This window comes from Arvicola amphibius, chromosome 13, assembly GCF_903992535.2.
Source record: "Arvicola amphibius chromosome 13, mArvAmp1.2, whole genome shotgun sequence".
NCBI lineage: Eukaryota > Metazoa > Chordata > Mammalia > Rodentia > Cricetidae > Arvicola > Arvicola amphibius.
In genome coordinates, this window is record NC_052059.1 from 48217118 (window position 1) to 48238608 (window position 21491).

The window sequence follows — 21491 nt, forward strand, 5'->3', positions numbered from 1 at the left end:
ATATTTCCTGGCGTAAATGAACCCGGCTGCCGGTCTTAGCCTGTGACTTTATGCTGTTTTCAGGTATGCAATAACAAGAAACATTGCCACTGTACGGCCACATACTTACCTCCAGATTGTGTGAACACAGAGGATGAGTGGCCTGGTGGGAGCATTGACAGTGGCAACCAACAACGAGCTGAGTCGATCCCTGGTAAGTCTTCCTAAGGAGTAGAAAACGTAATTAAAACATTGTGGGACAGGGGAAGTAAATGCTTGACTTACAAACGTGAGGACTGGAGTTTTGTCCCAAGAACTCACATAAAAACGCTGTGGTGGCACAAACTTGGAGTTCTGCCACTTGGGAGGCAGAGACAGGAGCCAATCTAGATCAATTGGTAACCTTTGGGCTAGTGAGAGACATAGAAGTTAAGGAGTTGAGAAACTGAGGAAGACACTTACCACCCACCTTTGGAACACACACACACACACACACACACAACTAAGAATGTTAAGTAAGTCAGTCTACAGTGACCACAGCAAGGTTCAAAACAGAGAAAAGTCGGCCAAAGAGACCCATAGTTGTGGCCTTAGTGGATTATTTTTTTAATCCAACACTCAGGAACTCACATTGAAAGAATCCTGTCTTGTGAACTTGACATGGTGAGAAGAAGTATGTAAGTTCTGGGTTCATGTCTACGACCAGGAAGAAACAGGCTGGCAAAGCCACCAGGTGTGACAAGGAACTGTCAACCAAAGGGTAGAACCAAGAAAAGTTCTCTGAGAATTTGGAGGTTATGGTTAAGAAACTGTAGCACTAATAATAAAAACCTAGAGACAGATATTGGGGTTCAACCTGAAGGTCAGAAAAAGCAAAGCAGCCAGCCACTGGCTCTTACCTCTACCTCAGACTGAAATGGTGATCCTGCCACCATGAATCCTCAGACTGAGACTGAGTGAGACCTGTCTCCTTCTGGTTTATATTCCTCTCTAGTTCTGGGATTAAAGGAGTGCACTACCACTGCCTGGCCTCTGTGGCTAGCTAGTGTGGCTGCTGGGATTGAAGGTGTGAGCCACCACTCCCTGGCCTGTATGGCTGACTAGTGTGGCTGCTTTGCACTGACCTTCAGGCAAGCTTTATTTATTAAAACACAAATAATACAGCACTATAAGAAACCCACCACAAAAAAAAAAAAAATAATCAGAAGGTAGGCCCAGATGCTTTCCAAGATGAATTGGGATATTTTTTGCAAAGAAAAAATAGCACTGAGGAAAACATAACCCTGATAACAAATTCAGATGCACAAACCAGCAATGACAACAAAATCACAATCGAGCATCCTTGGTCGCTGCACATGTGAAAATCTTCAACATGAAGCTAGCTCACAGTGTATAGTTACCTGTATTCAAAGTTAAAATTCCAGACCAGGCCTAGGGATAGATTATCATGGTAGAAAACTTAGATAGCCCATATAAGACCCCGAGTTCAATACCCAGGTACCACCATGAAGGGAAAAAAAAATCCATACCAATGGGTGTCTACTGTAACACTGTCAACCAGTGCCGTTCACTATAGCAACAAAACTCAAGTTGGCAAAAGACAAAAATGGCGCTCTTTACAAGGTATTTAGCCCTAACTCCTGAGGATTTTGTTGTTATTGTTGTTATTTGTTTTGAGAGACTCTTTAAGGTAAAGCCAGAAGAATCAAGTTTGAGCAAGGCATGACTTCCAAATGGCCTGCGTTTCCTGTGAAAAGCATGGTATCTTTTCCAACAAACTTCATGCTCGTGATAGTTGTACAGCAGAGCTCCATTTCAGCTTTCCCATCTTGTTCTTCAGTTGGTTTAGAGCAGGTCCAACAACCAGCCATGTTCCCCTGTGAGTTCTCAGATGGAGAAGCATGACTGCCTGTGTGTGGGGGTTTGTATAGGTATGACCCCATAGACTCAGGTGTTTTAGTGTTTGGCCTAGAAGGAGTGGCACTTTTGGGAGGTGTGGCCTTGTTGGTGGAGGTGTGGCCTTACTGGAGAAAATAGGTCACTGTGAAAGCAGACTTTGAGGACTCGGAAGCTCACTCAGTCTCCTTCTACTGCCTTCAGATCAAGAATGCAGAACTCTCCACTCCTCCAGCACCATGTCTGCCTGCACACTGCCGTGCTTCAAGCCATGATGATCATGGACTAAATCTCTGAACTGTAAGCCAGTCCCAATGAAATGTCTCCCTTTATAAGAGTGCTGTGGTCACGGTGTCTCTTCACAGCAATAGAAACCTTAACTAAGACACTGTGCTTTCTGGAATGACTCAAACTCTCTCAAAAGCGAAACTTCTTGTCCTGCTGCTGTCATGGAGTTATATGTAGACCAACAGACTTGGAGAGGTTTCTGAAAGTGTCCAAAGCCACCTTTAAAAGGACGCAGCACCATGCAACCATACATGGATCACCTGAAGGTACTGTGAAGGAAACACTATAATGTAATCACACACCTTTAAGACCAAATTGTCTCCCAGGAAAGCTAATCATCTAATGAGGGTTATCATGCTATGATAGTCTTTTAATAACAATTGCGTGATTTAACATAGGAAGGCTTCCCCCTCTAACCATATCAACCTAGCCTGGAGACACCAGCAGAGTCACTGCACTCACGATGGCCTCCTGACAGCAGGTGCCAGCCTTTTGCATGAGGCACAAGGAAGCACAGGATCCCACAACCTTTCATCATTTTAAGTTACGTTACCCCTTCAACAGCACCCTGTTATGGACTCTCTCAGCAATGTCCTTTGGTCACAGACCCCAGCCTCTCAAACGAAGAACCCCTATCAGCAACAAGGATTCTCCAAAGAAGGTTAGCGTCCTCCCTGGCGCACAGAGTGTTGGACCAACAACAAAGACTTGAGCGATTTGCCTCCTCGAGGGCAATGGCCACGGATTCTGCCCAAGTTCAGGTGCCCAGAGTCACAGGTGGACCAGGAGGAGTCAGAATCCCTGGTCGTGCAGACAGTTTGTACCATTGCACAGGCCTTGAGGAGACGATGAGCAGTAAGACCCCACGAAGAAGCCGAGATGGGACAAGGAAAGAAAAGGACCTTAGCTTTGGAGGTCCCTGAGAGCAAGAACAGAGAAGAACAGGTTCGCTACCTCCCAGCCAGTCATCAGAAAAGGAATGGCTTCACCCTCTGTGGCCAGACTTGGAAAGGGGAAAAGAAACATGAAGATGTCTATCCTGGAAGAGTGTGTGACTTACTTGGAACTCCCAGTCTCCTCTGCCTTCTACAGCTGCATTACAGATGTTCACCACTGTCCACCCGACCACGAGATGTCTTAAAACAGCGACTAGTACAATCCTTGGTGCTGCAGAATAAGAGAGAGAGAGAGAGAGAGAGAGAGAGAGAGAGAGAGAGAGAGAGAGAGAGAGAGAGAGACAGAGAGAGAGAGAGAGAGAGAGAGACTGATATTGAGACTCCTCACCTGCCACAGAGCAGCGAAGAGACTGTAGACAATGATCTGGTCAGGTTGATAAAGGGTACTAGAAAATTGAAACCAACACATTTTATAATTAGCAATATTTATCTTTTCATAAAATTAGTAGCAAACACTAAAGTCCGCTCTCACAATACATATTCAGTATGTTTCCTATGTCATAGGCCTTAAACTTAGGAAAGAACAAGAAAGGAACAAAAAGACTAGAAAAGATGATGGGATGTTGCTTTTATGTGTGAGATACAATTAACCACAGAGAAAATCATAACAGATTTGAAGAAGTAAAAAGCACTTCTCAAAGGTCTCACTGTGTAGCCCTGACTGGCCTAGAACTCACAATGTGGCCATGTTGGCCTTGAACTCACAGAGATCCTCCCGCCTCTGCTTACCAAGTGTTGCAATTAAGGCATGCAGCACCATACCTGGTATATATATATATATATATATATATATATATATATATCTTCAAAGCAACTTGCTTTTATTGTTTTTTTTTTTAATTCTGTGGATGTGTGTATGCTGGGGCAGGGATTACATGCATGTGAGTCCAGGTGTTTTCAGAGACCAGAGGTATTGAATCCCCTGGCTGTTGTGAGCCAACCAATATTGATGTATTGATGCTCTATGAAGTGGACAGTTTATCTAAATATGAGAACTAAACCTTTAAATATTCTGGAAAAACAGTCTGTGAGAAAGGACATGAAAATATGATGAGGTAAAAAAAAACAAAATAAAACATAATTTAGACCTAAAATATATGTACAGCATTTTTTTTTTTTACCAGAAATAAGAGTTTGAGAATTCCTCACTGGTAACTTAGATCATACTTCAATTCCTTTGATCAGAGACTGGCTGGAATAGGAGAGTCTCCAAGGCAAAGCAAGGATTGTGGATGGGGGAGATGGCTCCATTGTTAGCTTCTCTTCTAGAGAACTCGAGTTTGGTCCCTAGAACCTACATGGTGGCTCACAACCATCTGTAATTCCAACACCCTCTTCTGGCCTTCTCAGCCACCAGTCACACACATGGTACACATGCATACATAGAGATAAACACTTAAGCACAAGAAATTTTAAAAATCCTTTAAAAAGATACATGCAAAAAGAAAAGCAAGGGACAGGACTTTTACACAAAGATTTGGAGAGTTTGAAGGTGGAGCTTCTGGTGCCATTATGTTATTTACATTATATACAGTTAATTATATGTAATTATAAAGTTTATATATAAAATATATGTAATTATAAAGGTTTTTTTTTTTGTTTTGTTCCTGGTGTTGTTGTTGTTTCAAGACAGGGTTTCTCTGTGTGTAGTCCTGGCTGTCCTGGAACTCGCTTGGTAGATCAGGCTGGCCTCGAACTCACTGAGATCTGCCTGCCTCTGCCTCCCAAGTGCTGGAATTAAAGCCATGCATTACCACCACCTGGCTGAATTACAAACTTTTAAATGGTGTAACATGTTTGTTCCAACGACAGCAGCACACAGCAGCGTTGTTTCAGTCCTGGCATCTGCCTTCTAACCCCTGGTGTTTTCTTTGCCAGCAAGGCACTACATTGCAAGTGCTTACCGCTCCAAGCCTACCCGGTGGCCGTTTTTCTTGATCATCCCCTTCTACATTGTGATCTGTGTCCTGATCGCCATACTGATAAAAATCCATTCCCAAAGGAAAAAATGGAGGACCAGTGACTTCTCAAGCGATGAGTGTGTGGATTTCATACTTGTTTTCTTACTTTCATAATTAGTTGGTATAATGGATTATTAATGGTATCAAGATAGACGTAGCTAGTAACTCGGATTTAACTTTTGTCCTTCGTGTGGAAACTGAGTACTTAATAGATTAATGATTACTAGCATAATAGTCAGATTTTTTAACGATTGGTTTTAATCTTATAAAAAATTAATGGGTATAAAAGTGCCACAGAGATATCTGTTGTTTTTTTTTTTTTGTGCTACTAAGAAAAAAAAGTCAAAAAAAGTCGAAAAAAATCACACACACACACACACACACACACACACACACACTGGCCTCTTTAGGGATAAAAGCAAATGAAAGTTGCTATCTCCCACTTACTAAAATTATTATCATATATGCATTACACATTACTTAATTTTTACTGTTTCTGTATTGTCAAGAGTTCTTATTGCTATTTTGAAAAATTGACCAAAAAAAGTTCAGGAAAATAGTTTTACCTTTTGTTCAGTTTTGACCTTTTTTTAATATACATAAATGGAGAACTAAAGAGCCAAAGAATTATGTAGACTACTATGACTAAAATACATGACACCAGGAGGGTAGCACACGTCTGTGGCAAAAGGATCATGAGTTCAAGGGCTGCCTGGTCTACTTAGTGAGTTCCAGCCTAGCCCTCGACTTCATAGTGAAAAAAACTGCCTCAGAAAGAAAATGCGGGAGGATGGAATGGGCTGGGGAGGTATCTCAGTGTGGTAAGTGCGCACACACAAGCGTGAGAACCTACTTCACCCCCAGCACCTACATAAAAACCGGGCAGACAGCGTGCACCTGACACCCAGCACAGTGGGATATAGACTGGTTCCCTCTCTAGTTCACACAGCCCAAGCTCACCTGCCTAGACATGGTGCTGGGCCCTCCCACGTCAATCAAGACATTCTGGCCGAACGGCCATAGGCCGTTCTTCAAGTGGAATTCCCTCTTCCTAGGTGACTCTAAGTTGTATCAAGTTGATAGTAAAAAACCAAGCAGACCACAGGAAGAGGGCAATAAACTAGTAAATTTACCAGCAGTGAATAAAGGTGATGGTGAATGGCTGCAAGAGCTCCCAGGCAATTGAGCCATTTAAAAATGTTAAGAATCGCCGGGCAGTGGTGGCGCACGCCTTTAATCCCAGCACTCGGGAGGCAGAGGCAGGCGGATCTCTGTGAGTTCGAGGCCAGCCTGGTCTACAAGAGCTAGTTCCAGGACAGGCTCGAGAAACTACAGGGAAACCCTGTCTCGAAAAACCAAAAAAAAAAAAAAAGTTAAGAATCCGAGAGTGGGCTCAACCTAGAAACATTGTATCCCTGTCTCTAAGTGATCGTCTCTGTCTCTAACTCTGTAGGCAATACGAAAGTGAAACCGAAACAAAAGACTAGTCTGGACCGCAAAAAGTTCCACGATGTCATGGTAAGTCTCCAACATTGCAAGGGAGAGAAGGAAGAAGAAAAATGTATTGGGTGTGAAGGGCAATAGTCATATAGTTTGTTCTGTATAACCCAAACAACTAATGACTACTTTGCCGTATTGTAATTTATATCAATAGCATGAGCATGTTATAAATAATATCACAATCGATCACTGAAAAAGATCCTGCAAGCTGGGAAAGTAACTCAAGTCTTGAAGGCACAAGGTCCTGAGTTCTGTAGGCAGAACCCATACTGCAAGCTGGATGTGACAGCACAGCTTGTCACCCCAGCCCTGAGGGGCAGGGATGGACCAGGCAGGCAGATCCCTGAGGCTCATGGCCAAGTCAATCTAGCCGACAAGGTGGACAGCACCTGAGAAACATGTGGAAGTTGATCTCTGGCTTCCACACGCATGTGCACATCTGTGCATATAAATCCACCTGCATATACACACAAGTACACATGCACACAAATACACACACAGGCACACAAGTACACATGAACACATAAAAGTACATATGCACACATACACACACATGCACACAAGTACACATGCACACAAGGACACATGCACACAAGTACACACACACACAAGCAAGAGTCAGGTCTGGTGGTGTCAGCCTGTAATCCCAGCTTTTGGGTGGTAGAGATAGGTTCAAGAGTTCAAGTTCATTCTCTACTACATAGAATTCAAGGCTAATGCTAGCATAGGTTACATCAGACTCTGTCTCTCTGTCTCTCTCTGTCTCTCTGTCTCTCTGTCTCTTTCTGTCTCTGTCTCTCTCTCTGTCTCTCTCTGTCTCTCTCTCTGTCTCTCTCTCTGTCTGTCTCTCTCTCTCTCTCTCTCTCTCTCTCTATATATATATATATATATATATATAATCAATACATTTTCCATTACATCCTTTAGAATTCTGAGTTCAGTCAGGTGGTGGTGGTACATACCTTTACTCCCATAATCCCAGTACTTGGTAGGCAGAGACAGGTGGGTCTCTGTGAGCTCGAGGCCAGCCTGATCCGCAAAGCAAGTTCCAGGACAGCCAGAGATGTTACACAGAGAAACCCTGTCTCAAAAAAGAAAGAAAGAAAGAAAGAAAGAAAGAAAGAAAGAAAGAAAGAAAGAAAAAGAAAGAAAGAAAGAAAGAAAGAAAGAAAGAAAAGAAAGAGAAGGAAAGAAAGAAAGGAAGGGAGGGAGGGAGTGAGGGAGGGAGGGAGGGAGGGAGGGAGGGAAAGGGAAAGGGAAGGAAAGGAAAGAAAAGAAAAGAAAAGAAAAGAAAAGAAAAGAAAAGAAAAGAAAAGAAATCGTTTTTATAGGGCTGGAGAGATGGCCCAGCTGTTTAGAGCACTGACTGCTCTTCCAGAGGTCCTGAGTTCAATTCCAGCAACCCTATGGTGGCTCACAACCATCTGTAATGAGATCTGGTGCCCTCTCCTGGCCTGCAGACACACATGCAGGCAGTACACTATAGCGTATTTGCTGCACGGTTTAACCGGGCTAGCTCTGTGCATGACTCTTCTCCTGTATGTGTTCTTTCAGTGGGCAGATGACAAGTGGAAAAGAAAAAATAAGCATTATCTGATTGCCTGGAAGTCAAGCCTGCATATCGTGGTTTCTATCTGACCAAAAATCATATCTCTCCATACACATGTATGATACATATATGTGTATATAATTCCAAAAATGATTTGCCTGTAAGGAATGTAAGATTATGAACTTTGTATTATATTGGAATTTTACCCTACTTCTTCTGGTGCCCGGTAGGGATAAGTCATATTATCTAGTAGGCATGTTACAGGGAAGGCTCTAATAAAATAAATGTGGTACCCTGACTCAAGCGTGCCTGCCCTGCGTTGAGAGTGCAGTGGAAATGCTGCCGTGCTGTAGTCTGAGGGTCCATAGCAGCCCAAAGACGATGCTCAGCAGACACTCTGACAGGTGGTGTGTATAAACGCTACCTGCGGAAGTACGTGCCGCTTCAAAGGGAGGGAAGAAAACACACACAGACAGGAGTCTACCCAAGGAAGAGGGTCTTGAACCCTGAGGGCCTTTGTGGAGACAAAGGACAAAAACATCAGAGGTCAAAGGGTCAGTTTAAGAGGAAAATAAAATAATAAAATGTCTATTTTCCAACTGTTCCTGAAATCCTGGGAACGGAACCCAAGGCTTATCACATGCCAGGCAAATACTGTGCCACCCAGCCCCTATGAGATTTAATGCACCTTCACCATACATGAAACAACCTTTAGCCCAGACAGTTAGAAAAATCATCAAATTTAGTAAGAAATTCAAATAATGTAATTAACAAAAGTAGTCTACTTGACCTATGGGACTCCGACAACAGGAAAATCTGTACTACTGAGGTATGCATGCATGCATGTATGTGTGTATGTATGTGTGTGTATGTGTGTATGTATGTGTGTATGTGTGTATGTGTGTATGTATGTGTATGCATGCGTGTATATATGTATGTGTATGCATGTGTGTGTTGTGCACGCATTGTGTATGCATACATGTATTGCATGTACAAGTGTGTATGCATGCGTGTATTAGGTGTGTTGTGCATGTATGTGTATATGCATTTACGTATGTGTGTGCATGCATGTATGTATACATATATGCGCATGTGTAGTATGGATGTATTACAAAGAAGTAAAGTTTGATCTATCATGTGGAATATTCTAGATCATGTTTTTTGACTAAACTTAAGGTAAATTCATGGGGATGCCATCATCTGGTAGGAACTGGTCTAGCATGCTCTTGTGATTCACCCCTGGCACAGAAATAACTGAAGACAGGGAGGGAGAGGCAGGAGGATTAGGAGCTCACAGTCGTTTTTTGATGAGTTTGAGACTAGCCTGTGCTACATGAGATCCTGCCCCCCACACACACAAAAAAAAAGAAAAAAGAGATAAATTTCAGATAAATATATGATACAATGCTTAAATCCCCTAAGTATTTAAGACAAACAATACATTCATAAATCTATGAATTAAGAACAACATTTAGTGGGACTTTAAGTGCATTTTGAATTGTGTCTTTTTAAATATTATTGAAAATGTGTGATGTAGCTTAGAAGGTATCTAAGCTATTTGAATGTATCTAAGGAATTGAAAAGGAAACTTTTAAAGAATTTACTCTTGTGTACATATAAAAGTGTGCAATATACACCCATATATGTATGTGCGTTTACCTGTGTGAACACGTGTGTTCAGGTGCACATATATGCACAAATGTGTACATGTGTATGGAAGCCAGAGACTGACCCAGGTAGGTGTTGTTATGATTTTTGGTGGCGTGGGTGACCCTGGCAGGTCCCACTGCCATGGGAGAGGCCGCGGCAGGTAGGAGACAGATGGATAAACCATGCAGAGAGAGCTTGGGTATAGAGTTTATTTAGTGGGTATTGGGCAGAAAAAGAGAGGAAAGAGGAAAGGGGGAGAAGGAGAAGACAGAGGCTGCCTCTTGAGAAGAATGGATAGAGAGAGATAGAGGAAGAGAACTGACCTGCCAGAGCAGTTTGCCTAGGTGGGGTGGGGTGGGGGGGAAGAGTTTGGGAATGGGCGGAGCTTGTCTCTTAAAGGGACAGGATACATAGGTGACAGGGCAGGCCAGCATAATTATAAAGGTGTCTTCCTTGATCACTTTCTGCTTTATTTTTGAGGCGGTGTCTCTCACCTAACCTTGGACTAGTCTGACCCCTGAGTGCTGGGTTTACAGGTGAGTTATCATGCCTACCTGGCTTTTATGACTGCTGGGGATCCAAATTCTGGTCTGCATGCTTACATGGCAAGCCCCTTTAATGGGGAACCTCCTTCAGCCAATGGCCTTTGAGAGGCTGAACCAGGTTGGGCGTGGCTTTTGGGTACCCACCCTGCTCAGTCTCTTCTTCGTGTGAGCCACACCTGAATGTCCAACCCCAATCCTGTTTCCTCGCTATGATTCGTGAGTTCCCTTTTAATAAAGACAAACCTTAAAATACTCTATTTGGAGTTATCTTGGAATTATTTGTTTCGCGTGTCCCACCCCCCCCCCAGACACATTCTGCATCTTGCTTTATCCACTGAAACTCATTCCCAGTCCCTAGTCAACTACTTATTTTTCTTCAGAAAACAATGTAGAACTGACAACAAAATTGAACAAGAAACAAAGAAAGGCGGGGCAGTAGTGGTGCACACTTGGGAGGCAGAAGCAGGCAGATTTCTGTGAGTTCAAGGCCGGCTTGGTCTGAAAAACAAACAAACAAACAAAAAGTTAAAATATTGAAAGTAAAGCCAAACAGTTTATTTAAAAAGGTGAAATTTATAACCCTGTTCTGAAAATCAAGGAAAATTTCAAATGCAGATATCAGCATTATGCAGAATAAGATATGCAATCAGGTCAAAACTGCATTTCTTAGGTGAAATAGAAATCTATTAAAAATAACACTTTGCAAAACTGATCAAAACAGAATTTTAATATCTGCAGAAGGCTATCATCATATTTTTCAAAGCAATCATAACAAAAAGAAGCATGAAGTTTCGGATCTGGACAGCTCCCTTAGAAGCTTCATGTATCCTGGTTGCTTTCAGGAGGTCAGCAAACACTGAAAACCAAAGTTGGCGAGAATCGGTCAATCTGTGGAATACTCTTTTCAGCAGAACCAACAGGCTCTGGGCTACGTGACCAAAGGCAGGCATGTGACTGAGTCAGGGCATTGACCCAAGCTTATTTGTCTCCAAAGCCCACACGATCCAGTCAAGTCAGGCTAAGAGGAAGTATGAACTTAATTCTGAGCACCTCCACGGAGAAAATGGAGGCAGGCAAGACAAGCTCCCAGCCCTGTCTGGAAAGTGACCTTAGAAGGGAGATGCTTACCTATTCCTGGCCTGGGCAGGACAAAGGTTCTGTCTTGGAGGTTGTTACAGTTGATGTGAAAATATCAGAGTGTCTGTTGTTCTGGTGCAGCAGCTGCGCTTTATCTGTACTGAGAGCTGAGAGAAGGCTTTGTTCTCAAGCATAATGCTTCCTGGCAGGGGCTTCGCTAGACACTCAAAGGAGTGACCTGATCATAGCAGGAGACTGGGCTGAGTTCATGCCCCAGCAGAGGGCGGCCCTGGTGGGCTCAGAACGGGGCTGGGGAAGGCCCACCCACAAGGCTTACTGCTGGTCTGCCCACTCCGTAGCACTGCCAAAACCAAAGGGTAAAGAAGACTGCTTATTCCCAACTCTGTTTCCTTACTGCAAAAGGTTGATGTCCCAAGATCGTTTTAAGCAGGTGATAAGAGACAACTAACCCCTCCTTCCAGCCGGGTCCCCTCTGAACAAGACGAGTTGTTCTGAGATGCCTCACTGCCCTCCAGTCTCGAGGGCAGTCTCCATCTGCATGACCTGCTGCCATTTGCTGGGACAAGGGGAAGATCAGGCTGGAGTCCGACACTGGAGAATTGTAGGCTTGGCCTGCAAATTTGCTTCATCTGATAAACATAAAAACGAGACTGCTTTTCTTCTCAAAAAGAGAAAAACAAACTTTTTGCTCATACAGTGTCAGGTGGGGAAGCAGCAGGGTCTCTGGCTGCAAAGCAAGGAGAATGTCTGTGTCACGTTTAGCATAGCAAGTTCCATCGCTTAAGTGTTAGGATGCTGAATGCCCTTGCTTAGACTGGTGCTAGATCCGATTAAGCCCCTTAGAAACCTGCCCTCTTCTACCTCTTCTACATTCTCCATGCTTTGCAGCCAGAAACCCTGCTGCTTCCCCACCTGACACTGTATGAGCAAAAAGTTTGTTTTTCTCTTTTTGAGAAGAAAAGCAGTCCCGTTTTTATGTTTATCAGATGAAGCGAATTTGCAGGCCACGCCTACAATTCTCCAGTGTCGGACTCCAGCCTGATCTTCCCCTTGTCCCAGCAAGATCTCCCTCTTGTCCTTCTACCTCTTTACCTGCCAGTAACACTTTGTAGATATGTCTTTTTATTTCTTTGAGGAAGAATGGGTGGAATGTTTGAATGAAAAAAGAAGAAATAAAAAGGAAAGGGCAGGACTGCTTAAAGGAGGGAGTGTATTATAGATCCGTGAGAAAACACAGCCAGAGGCAGGGGCAGGAACATCTGGGAGAGTCCAGAGTAGACCTGACATGGGCCATGTGGGGAGAGGGGGAGGGAAAGGGAGAAAGGGCAGCAGCCAGGAGACCAAAGGGGCAAAAGGGGTAGGTAACCAAAATGTCTGGATTACTTAGGGAAGAGCCTCTGGGCTGGAGAGTTCAGGGTAGGGAGTAAGGGATGCTGGGAGAACTTGGAGGCCAGGTCCATTTGGGTATTAAGGAGGCACCTCAGCCACTTGTCCTGGGTTTGAAACTTAACATCCCAGACTTTTGTTGATAATAAACGATGATAAGGGATGACATAATCATCTATGACTACTTTCTGTTGACACAGGACATTCTTGGGGACCCAAAAGGTTAGAATGCTGGCCAAGTATGGGAAGAGCAGACTGTTTCACTTGCTGTCCACTCTGCAGTACCTTCTGGGGCAAAAAAAAAAAAAAGCGCAGTTTGAAGTCTTTGATTAGAAATCTGCTTAAACATATATATATAAAGAGTAAAGTTAAGGAGTTTAGGGGGAAATCTTTTTCCTAGGTGCAAAATTGATACTTTAGACCCATGGTCCTGGTAGCTGGCAGTCTATTCCCTGAAACTTACAAGAATTTTTTTATTTGTTTGTTTTGTTTTTTTTGGAGACAGGGTTCTCTATGTAACTCTGAAACTCACTCTGTAGACCAGGCTAGACTCAAACTCAGAGATCCACCTGCCTTGGCCTCCAGAATGCTGGGATTAAAGGAGTGTGCCACCACCACTAGGTAACAATTTTAAAGATTACACAAAGAGCTACATTTTAGATATGTTAGCATTGTTGTAAAACAGCACAAGAGAGACCTTGGCGGGTCCCATAGCGGGTAAGGACTTAGTGGGAGAGACAAATACACCTATGAGACAGAGTTTTAGTGCAGAGTGTTAGGAACTGCCGACCCTCAGACCCTGAACTTTCTATGACACCCTGCCTGCTGGAGTAAACAACTTGTTTTCCTATGCTTGCAGCTTCTCTGTGCACGAAACCCTCATGAGTTCCTGATAACAAGGAAGTGGTTTCTGGTGGGCTTGTAGTAGAAAATCCCGAGAGCTAGGGCGTGGCCACTGGTCAAGGAGAGCCCTATATAAGCTGCCTGGGAACATAATAAAATTGGCATTCTTGCTTCAAGAGTGACCGGTGTTTCTGTGTGTTCTTTATTCCCCAGACCCTTGCCCCACTGCAGTTCTGGGTGCTGCAGGTGCCATAGTGGAGTTTGTTTGAAATAAAGGGGATGGGAAGGGAAGAATGGAAAACAGAGAGGGAGAGGGAGAGGGAGGGGGAGGGGAAGAGGGAGGGGGGAGGAGAGGGAGAGGGAGAGGGAGAGGGAGGAGAGGGAGAGGGAGGGAGAGGGAGAGAGGGAGGGAGGGAGAGGGAGAGAGACAGAGAAAAAAAAGAGAAGAAGAAGCAGGAAAAGTCCTATCTGCCCCTTCAGAGGAATAGCGGGAAAGAGACCAAGAGCGAGTGGAGCTTGTCTCTGAAAGGGACTTTTGCACCTACATACAAACTAAGGCCGTGCGTTGGCCAGGGCAGGCCAGGATAAAGCCTGAATCCTGACAGGCATAGCCATTGTTTGTAATCTGTACTGAAATCCATATTATAGAAAAGGCAGTAGACTCGTGCCTTTGAGTCATAGTGTCACAATTCCAGCCACACAGCAGTGGCAGGCACTTCCGGGTTCCAGGGCCACACAAGTGCAGCCAAGCACTCAGGCAAAATACTTAGCCACCCAGGGAATGCTAAAAGGCCCTATGTGACCTACAATGCAGCATAGTTGTACCACGTATGTATGACGCAGTTACGTAAGCCCTTGCACGCATGCATGAGCTCCATCGTCTGCTTATGACATAGTTACATCAAACTCCCTCACACACACACACACCCCACCCCACCCACACACCCCCACCTCCCCACACACCCTTTAAAAGCTGGACACAACATCTTCAAGCTCTTTCTTAACACCAATCTCACCAGGCCTGTACACGTGTCTCAAACTCTTAAGTGGGTTTGTTGTGTGCTTAATTCAAACTCACGCCAGGTAATTCCACATAGCAAAAGCTTGGTAAAATGACTTTGGTTAAAAGGGGGAACACTCTTTTCTCTGTCCAAAAGACTAGCTGTAAATAGATTATAGAACTGTTCTTAGCACAATGAGAAGTGTGCTAAATCTATACTTTTAAATCTATACGTAGAAGACAAGCTGTTGCCAGGCAGTGGTGGCACTAGCCTTTAATCCCAGCACTTGGGAGGCAGAAGCAGGTGGATCTCTGTGCATTCAAGGCCAGCCTGGGCTACAGAGCGAGTTCTAGACAGCCCGGGCTACACAGAGAAACCCTGTCTCAGAAAAAAAAAATTAACTGAAGCTCTTTCAGTATCAAAATAAAACTTGAAATCATAGATAACAGTCCATAAGGAAAACGGTGACTTTACTGATCCTTTTACAGCACAGCATGAGTGATAACGGGCACAAGTAAAGAAATTAAGACAGCCACTCCCCGCTGTCAAGACTGTCTCCTGAGAAATCTAGGAGAGGCAAGGGAAAGATTTCCTGGTTAAATGAGAATGAGGCAGGGGTTGTGAGTTAGGGTGGGGCTTGTGAAAAGGGTCTGGGGGGACCTAGAGACTAGGATTGACCTTGTCAAGTCAATAGACAGTCCTGTGTTAAAGGGAGTGACAAGTTCCTTTGCCAGGGATAAGGAAACCAACTCCCTGTTTTGCAAGCAGGAGCTTTCTTCAAGACCCTGAGGGAATGGGACTTTTGTCCAAATTCCTCACCTTGGGAAAATGACTCTCATAGTAATGAGAGTAATGAGACTCTCATAGTAATGGGGGACCAGACATTACAGGGGTTCATTTGATTGGTTGATTGGTTAGTTGATTGGTTTAGGGTTTTTGGGTTTTTTGGGGGTTTTTTCTTTTTTCTTTTTTGGTTGGTTGATTTTTAAAAAATATTTATTTATTTATTATGTATACAATATTCTGTCTGTGTATGTGCCTGCAGGCCAGAAGAGGGCACCAGACCCCATTACAGATGGTTGTGAGCCACCATGTGGTTGCTGGGAATTGAACTCAGGACCTTTGGAAGAGCAAGCAGTGCTCTTAACCTCTGAGCCAGCTCTCCAGCCCTTGGTTGGTTGATTTTTTTTGTTTTTATTTATTGACTTTTTTGTCTTGGCATGGCTTAATTTTTCCAAAAAACTAAACCTTAAAGTGATCAAAGATGAAGCCAGACAAATATTACTGTGAACCTGAGTAAACCTTAGGAATTTATAAATCTTATCAAATATATCTTATTTATCAAGCAAATTTTTTTCTTATATATATTTTTAATTGATATTTATTGAGCTCTACATTTTTCTCTGCTCCCCTCCCTGCCTCTCCCCTCACCCCTTCATTCCTCCCCCAAGGTCCCCATGCTCCCAATTTACTCAGGAGATCTTGTCTTTTTCTACTTTCTACTTCCCATGTAGATTAGATCTATGTAAGTCTTAGGGTCCTCATTGTTGTCTAAGTTCTCTGGGATTGTTATGTTTAAAAACCACCTATGAGTGAGTACACGTGATAATTGTCTTTCTGTGTCTGGGTTACCTCACTCAAAATAATGGTTTCTAGCTCCACCCATTTTCCTGCAAAATTCAAGCTGTCATTATTTTTTTTTCTGCTGTGTAGTACTCCATTGTGTAAAGGTACCACATTTTTCTAATCCATTCTTCGATCGAGGGACATTTAGGTTGTTTCCAGGTTCTGGCTATGACAAACAAAGCTGCTATGAACATGGTTGAGCACATGTCCTTATGGCATGATTGAGCATCCTTTGGATATATACCCAAAAGTGGTATTATTGGGTCTTGAGGAAGGTTGTTTCCTAATTTTCTGAGAAATCACCACACTGACATCCAAAGGGGTTGCACCAGCTTGCGTTCCCACCAGCAATGTAGGAGTGTTCCCTTTCCCCCAACCACCTCTCCAGCATAAGTTGTCATCAGTGTTTTTGATCTTGGCCATTCTTACAGGTGTAGGATGGAATCTCAGAGTTGTTTTGATTTGCATTTCTCTGATGACTAAGGATGTTGAACATTTCCTTAAGTGTCTTTCAGCCATTTTAGATTCCTCTGTTGAGAGTTCTCTGTTTAGGTCTGTACTCCATTTTTTTATTAGATTATGTGAACTTTTGGTGTTCAAGTTTTTGAGTTCTTTGTATTTTTTGGAGATCAGACCTCTGTCTGATGTGGGGTTAGTGAAGATCTTTTCCCATTCTGTAGGCTGTCCTTTGGTCTTGTTGACCATGTCCTTTGCTTTACAGGAGCTTTTCAGTTTCAGGAGGTCCCATTTATTAATTGTTTCTCTCAGTATCTGTGCTTCTGGGGTTCTATTTAGGAAGTGGTTTCCTGTGCCAATGCGTTCAAGTGCACTTCCCATTTTCTCTTCTATAAGGTTCAGTGTGGCTGGCTTTATGTTGAGGTCTTTGATCCATTTGGACTTGAGTTTTGTGCATGGTGATAGACATGGGTCTATTTTCATTTTTCTACATGTTGATATCCAGTTATGCCAGCACCACTTGTCAAATATGCTCTCTTTTCCATTTGATATTTTTTGCTTCTTTATCAAAGATCAGGTGTTTGAAGATGTGTGGATTGATATCCGGGTCTTCTATTCAGTTCCATTGGTCCTCCTGTCTGTTCTTAAGCCAATACCAGGCTGTTTTCAGTACTGTAGGCAATAACAAAAGAATTTTTACAATCTCAGCCGTGTAGTGGTGGCGCATGCCTTTAATCCCAGCACTCGGGAGGCAGAGGCAGGCAGATCTCTGTGAGTTCGAGGCCAGCCTGGTCTACAAGAGCTAGTTCCAGGACAGGCTCCAAAGCCACAGAGAAACCCTCCTGTCTCGAAAAACCGAAAAAGAATTTTTATAATCTCGAGGTAAAACTCGGATACAAATTGGTTTTTTTTTCAATTTCCATTTACAGAGTTTTTCAGTTAAACTAGCGTTTGTATTTAGTCCATTGCTTTTCCCCGGTACTTCCTGATAGTGTTTACCAAAGCTCTGCACTCCCCTGATACTGCCAGTTTCGCCTAGCAGGGAAGGGTATGGGAAAATGCACAACCAGAAAAATCAGATACAGCCCATCATTTAAAAGTTAACTCAGCTCACATCCACTGTTGATCACGGGTGGGTGGGGTGTTATGTTAGGGCTATTCTCAGTTTGCAGAGTTGACCCTCAGTTTGCAGAGGGATGCTTTGGTCTAGTAAAGTGAGCAGCCAGTTGTAAAGCAGAGTAACCCATTGTTAAAAGTTAATCTTCAAGCTGCTGAGAAAGCTGCTGACAGCCCACTCTCATTCCCTTAGGCTCGCAACTTTGCATTTTTTTATTTGTACGTTCTTATTTCTGGGATCTACATTTCTATATTCTTCTTCTTGGACTCTTCACTGAGTCCTGTATGTAAAAGCAAAGAGCCTTTTTCTTTATTCAAGTTTGAACTCGGACTCTCCCTATGTTCAATGCATTGGCCCAATCAGAGAACCTCAGTTCACAATAAGAGAGTTCAGCTGGGGCAGGGTTTTTATGATAGCAGAGGTTGGGGTGAGACCCCGTAAGGTTCAGAGCCCCTGACTGGCTGCCATTTGTTTAGGGGTGTCTTGGTGAAGGGGGAGGGGTGTGTTGGGCTAAGGGACATCAGGTGATCCTGTGTACAATGGTTGGACCAGTTAGGAATTTCCTTTGGATGATCTGCTCTGGGTGGTGCCTGGGTAGTCTCAGTTTGCGGTCTTTGTTGGCACCAGGTAAACTACTGAGACTCAGGCCTCTATTGAGCTTGTCATGGCTGAGCCCTACAAATCCTGAGATAAAGACTGTTTACAAGAGACTCTTAAAAGATTCTTGAGAGCAGAGTACAGAGAAATCATAGAAATAAAAGATTAAAGAGTGGAAAGTTGTATAAACCTTAGAGATAAGAGTTGCTAGGATCATTTGCTTATGCCAGGGCAGAAGTTGCTGCCATCTGTGAGAATTTGGAACTGTGTCATCTTTGGTCATTGAGCTTTCCTGAGGACAAAACCATTTCAGTAAGATGGCAAGGCATTAAGAAAATCCGAATCAAGAAAGAAATTGAATCTCAGGAAAAAAGGAAGAAGGGTCTAAAAAGCTCTATCACAGGGAGGGTTAGGCAGCCAAGTGACAGAGAACAGCGTGGCCATAAGGGGCAAGGAGGAACAAGGGGGAACTCCACCCGAAAGAGGCTTCCAATAGCACAAAAGCCACGAGGGCATAAAGAACTTTGGGGATTTAAGCAGGCAGCTCATAGGGGAAGGCAAAGCAACTCACAAGATCTGGGCCCAGGAGGGCACAAGGAGAGATACTAAAGAACAGAGAAACATTCTGGTAACGGATGCAGGCATCGGACAAAGGCAAAGTGTAATGCCTGCATTACTCTCCATGGTACAGTTCGCAGATGGCAAGCCACTGTACCATTGGCAAGCCGGGCAAGGGCCTGGAGAATAAAAGAACACACAAGAGACCTGGGTCATTCGTGAGGAGATAATGCTGAATGCCATTTATTCAAGCTAAGGGAAAACCTAATATACCAAGGTGCTGCACAATGGAATTCCCCCCAAGGCAGGTAGGAAATTTTCCCGCACAAGGTGGAGTAAACAATGGCCCTATAGCTAACCACCAGGGAGGCAGAGGGAGCACAGGAACAAACAGGATGTTTAACAGTAAATGCAACAAGATGTCTGGTCAGAAACTGTCTTCAAGATGAACCCCAGGAGGAGGGGTAGACCTGTGGGCCCTATAGGTCCCTCTTTTATATAAATTACATGACTAGGCCTGTCTTAGGTGGCATTGGACGTCAGGCAACACCCCTTATCCGTCATGGGAAAACATCCAGGTCAAAACACATTTCCTGTCTTAGGTTGGGGCAGCCCCCAGAAAACCTTTCCCGTCATTGGCTCACCCCTTACCATGTTCAGCCAGATTTGTTCTGGAAAATCCTCCAGGGCAATAGCTAAGAGGACTTGCAGAGTGGCAACATTGACCTCTAGCTCTGACATCATGAAACCATGAAGAGGATGCTCCAGCACATATAAGCACTCCAAAGGAGGTTGTGCCTGCTCAGTCCTTAATGAGTTTGCCCCCAAGTTGGAACCCTTTAAGTAAGGTCTCAGCGCTGGTGGGAGGAACCTTGGCATTGTTAACTAGAATAATCTCATGAGCCAATTTGTAAATTGTGCACGCCAGGGTCTGTGAATAGCAGCATTGAGCATTTTTACTGTATCTGTTAAGATGCAACCTAGCAGTGGTCTTGAACCAAAACCAATTGCAAATTTAACTGCAATATTCATTTGTGAGTTTAGCTCATTTTGAGTGGCCAAAGCATTTGCAACCTGCCCCATAAGGTATCCATTGTGTTAGCAAAAGCAACTGACTGACTAATGGTAAATCCAACAGCCATAGCTGCTCTGGCAGCCACAGCAATGGCCACCATATGGCTGTTGTAAAGCCAAAATCTCTTCTTGTTCGATGCACGATGAGTTGATCATCATGGGATGGGTTGATAGGTAGAGGAACAATCCTTGATATCCGACCACCACAGCCAGCTCCTCAGGACCCCAGCATCTGGTCTCGAGATACAGAGGCAGTATAAGCTACAGTTTCCAAAGGTGCAAGAATTTTGCTTACATATTGATTGTCAGTAAAAAGGTTAAATAGAATACCAGCATATTTCTCTAGGGCCATTAGTACACCGATCAATTCAGCCACCTGAGCAGATGTAGCATCAGTAGGCTGAATATCAAAATCAGGAGGGGAGGCCACCACAGCTCTCCTGGTGGAAGACCCATCAGTAAACACATTCTGAGCCCCTGCCAGAGGTTGTAAAGAAATAACTTCAGGGAAGCATACCGGATGATTTTTGAAAAAGGTTACCAGCTTATCAGAAGGATAATGATATCAAACTTTCAGGGATTAGTGCATAAAACCAAGGCTCAGTCTTCAGCAAAATTTTCCAGCCAAGTTATTTCTGCCTGGGTATATGGTGTAATAGGCTTATCAGGTAAATTCCAAAGGTTTACAAACTAAGTTTATACCCTTTCTGAATAACACATAGCACAGCAGAAGGATATGAGATAACAATTTTTGCAGGTGACACATGTCCTTGTTGCCAAAAACTCCAGTAGGGCTATGCTGGGAGGGGAAAAAAAATTAAGGCTCCGGTAGGAATTTTCAAACTGGGCCAGACCCAATTGAGATCTCCAAGTACACTGAAAGTAAATTTCCCCTGGGCTGACAACTTGCCCCTTTACCTGCAGGGTAATTTCTTTTGAAATGTCCTGGTTGTCCACGTGGAAAACAAGTCCTTAACCTAGCTCCATCTTGACTCTCCCTAAGGGCAGAAACAATTACCCATCATGTGAGTGCCATCAATGTCCCTGCATAACTGGATATAGTCATTTAAACTCCTATTTCTATGGGAACGTATAGTCTGCTGACAGTGTCCACATCCCCCAAAATACAACCTCCCAGCTGTAACAGGCAGTCAACAAACTCAGGATAAGGTTCTGAGGGTCCTTGAAGGACCTTAGACAGTTGTTCCCCTGCTCCTTTGTTAGGTAAAGCTATCTGAGCATAAACAGCAGGATCATAAGCAATCTGTGCTGCTAAGCCAGTATTTGTGCAATTTTCCTGCATTTCACCTCTCCATAACAAATAATCTCCCCCCAAAAGACAAGCCCTGTAAAGCTGCATCCAGTCACTGGGTATAAGGTTGAGTACCACAATGGATTCCATTAAAGCCAC

At 43.6% G+C, this 21491-nt stretch overlaps 1 protein-coding gene across 1 annotated transcript in view; it reads left to right on the forward strand.

Moving 5' to 3' along the window:
* The window catches only part of Adam2 (ADAM metallopeptidase domain 2), a 44943-nt gene extending 38376 nt beyond the window's left edge, over positions 1 to 6567 (forward strand). Inside the window, exons 18-20 of the mRNA XM_038310452.1 lie at positions 64 to 193; positions 4998 to 5157; positions 6534 to 6567. Of these exons, the coding sequence (XP_038166380.1) occupies positions 64 to 193; positions 4998 to 5157; positions 6534 to 6567 (324 nt within the window). The remainder of the gene's footprint in view (positions 1 to 63; positions 194 to 4997; positions 5158 to 6533) is intronic.
* The last annotated feature ends 14924 nt before the right edge of the window (positions 6568 to 21491 follow it).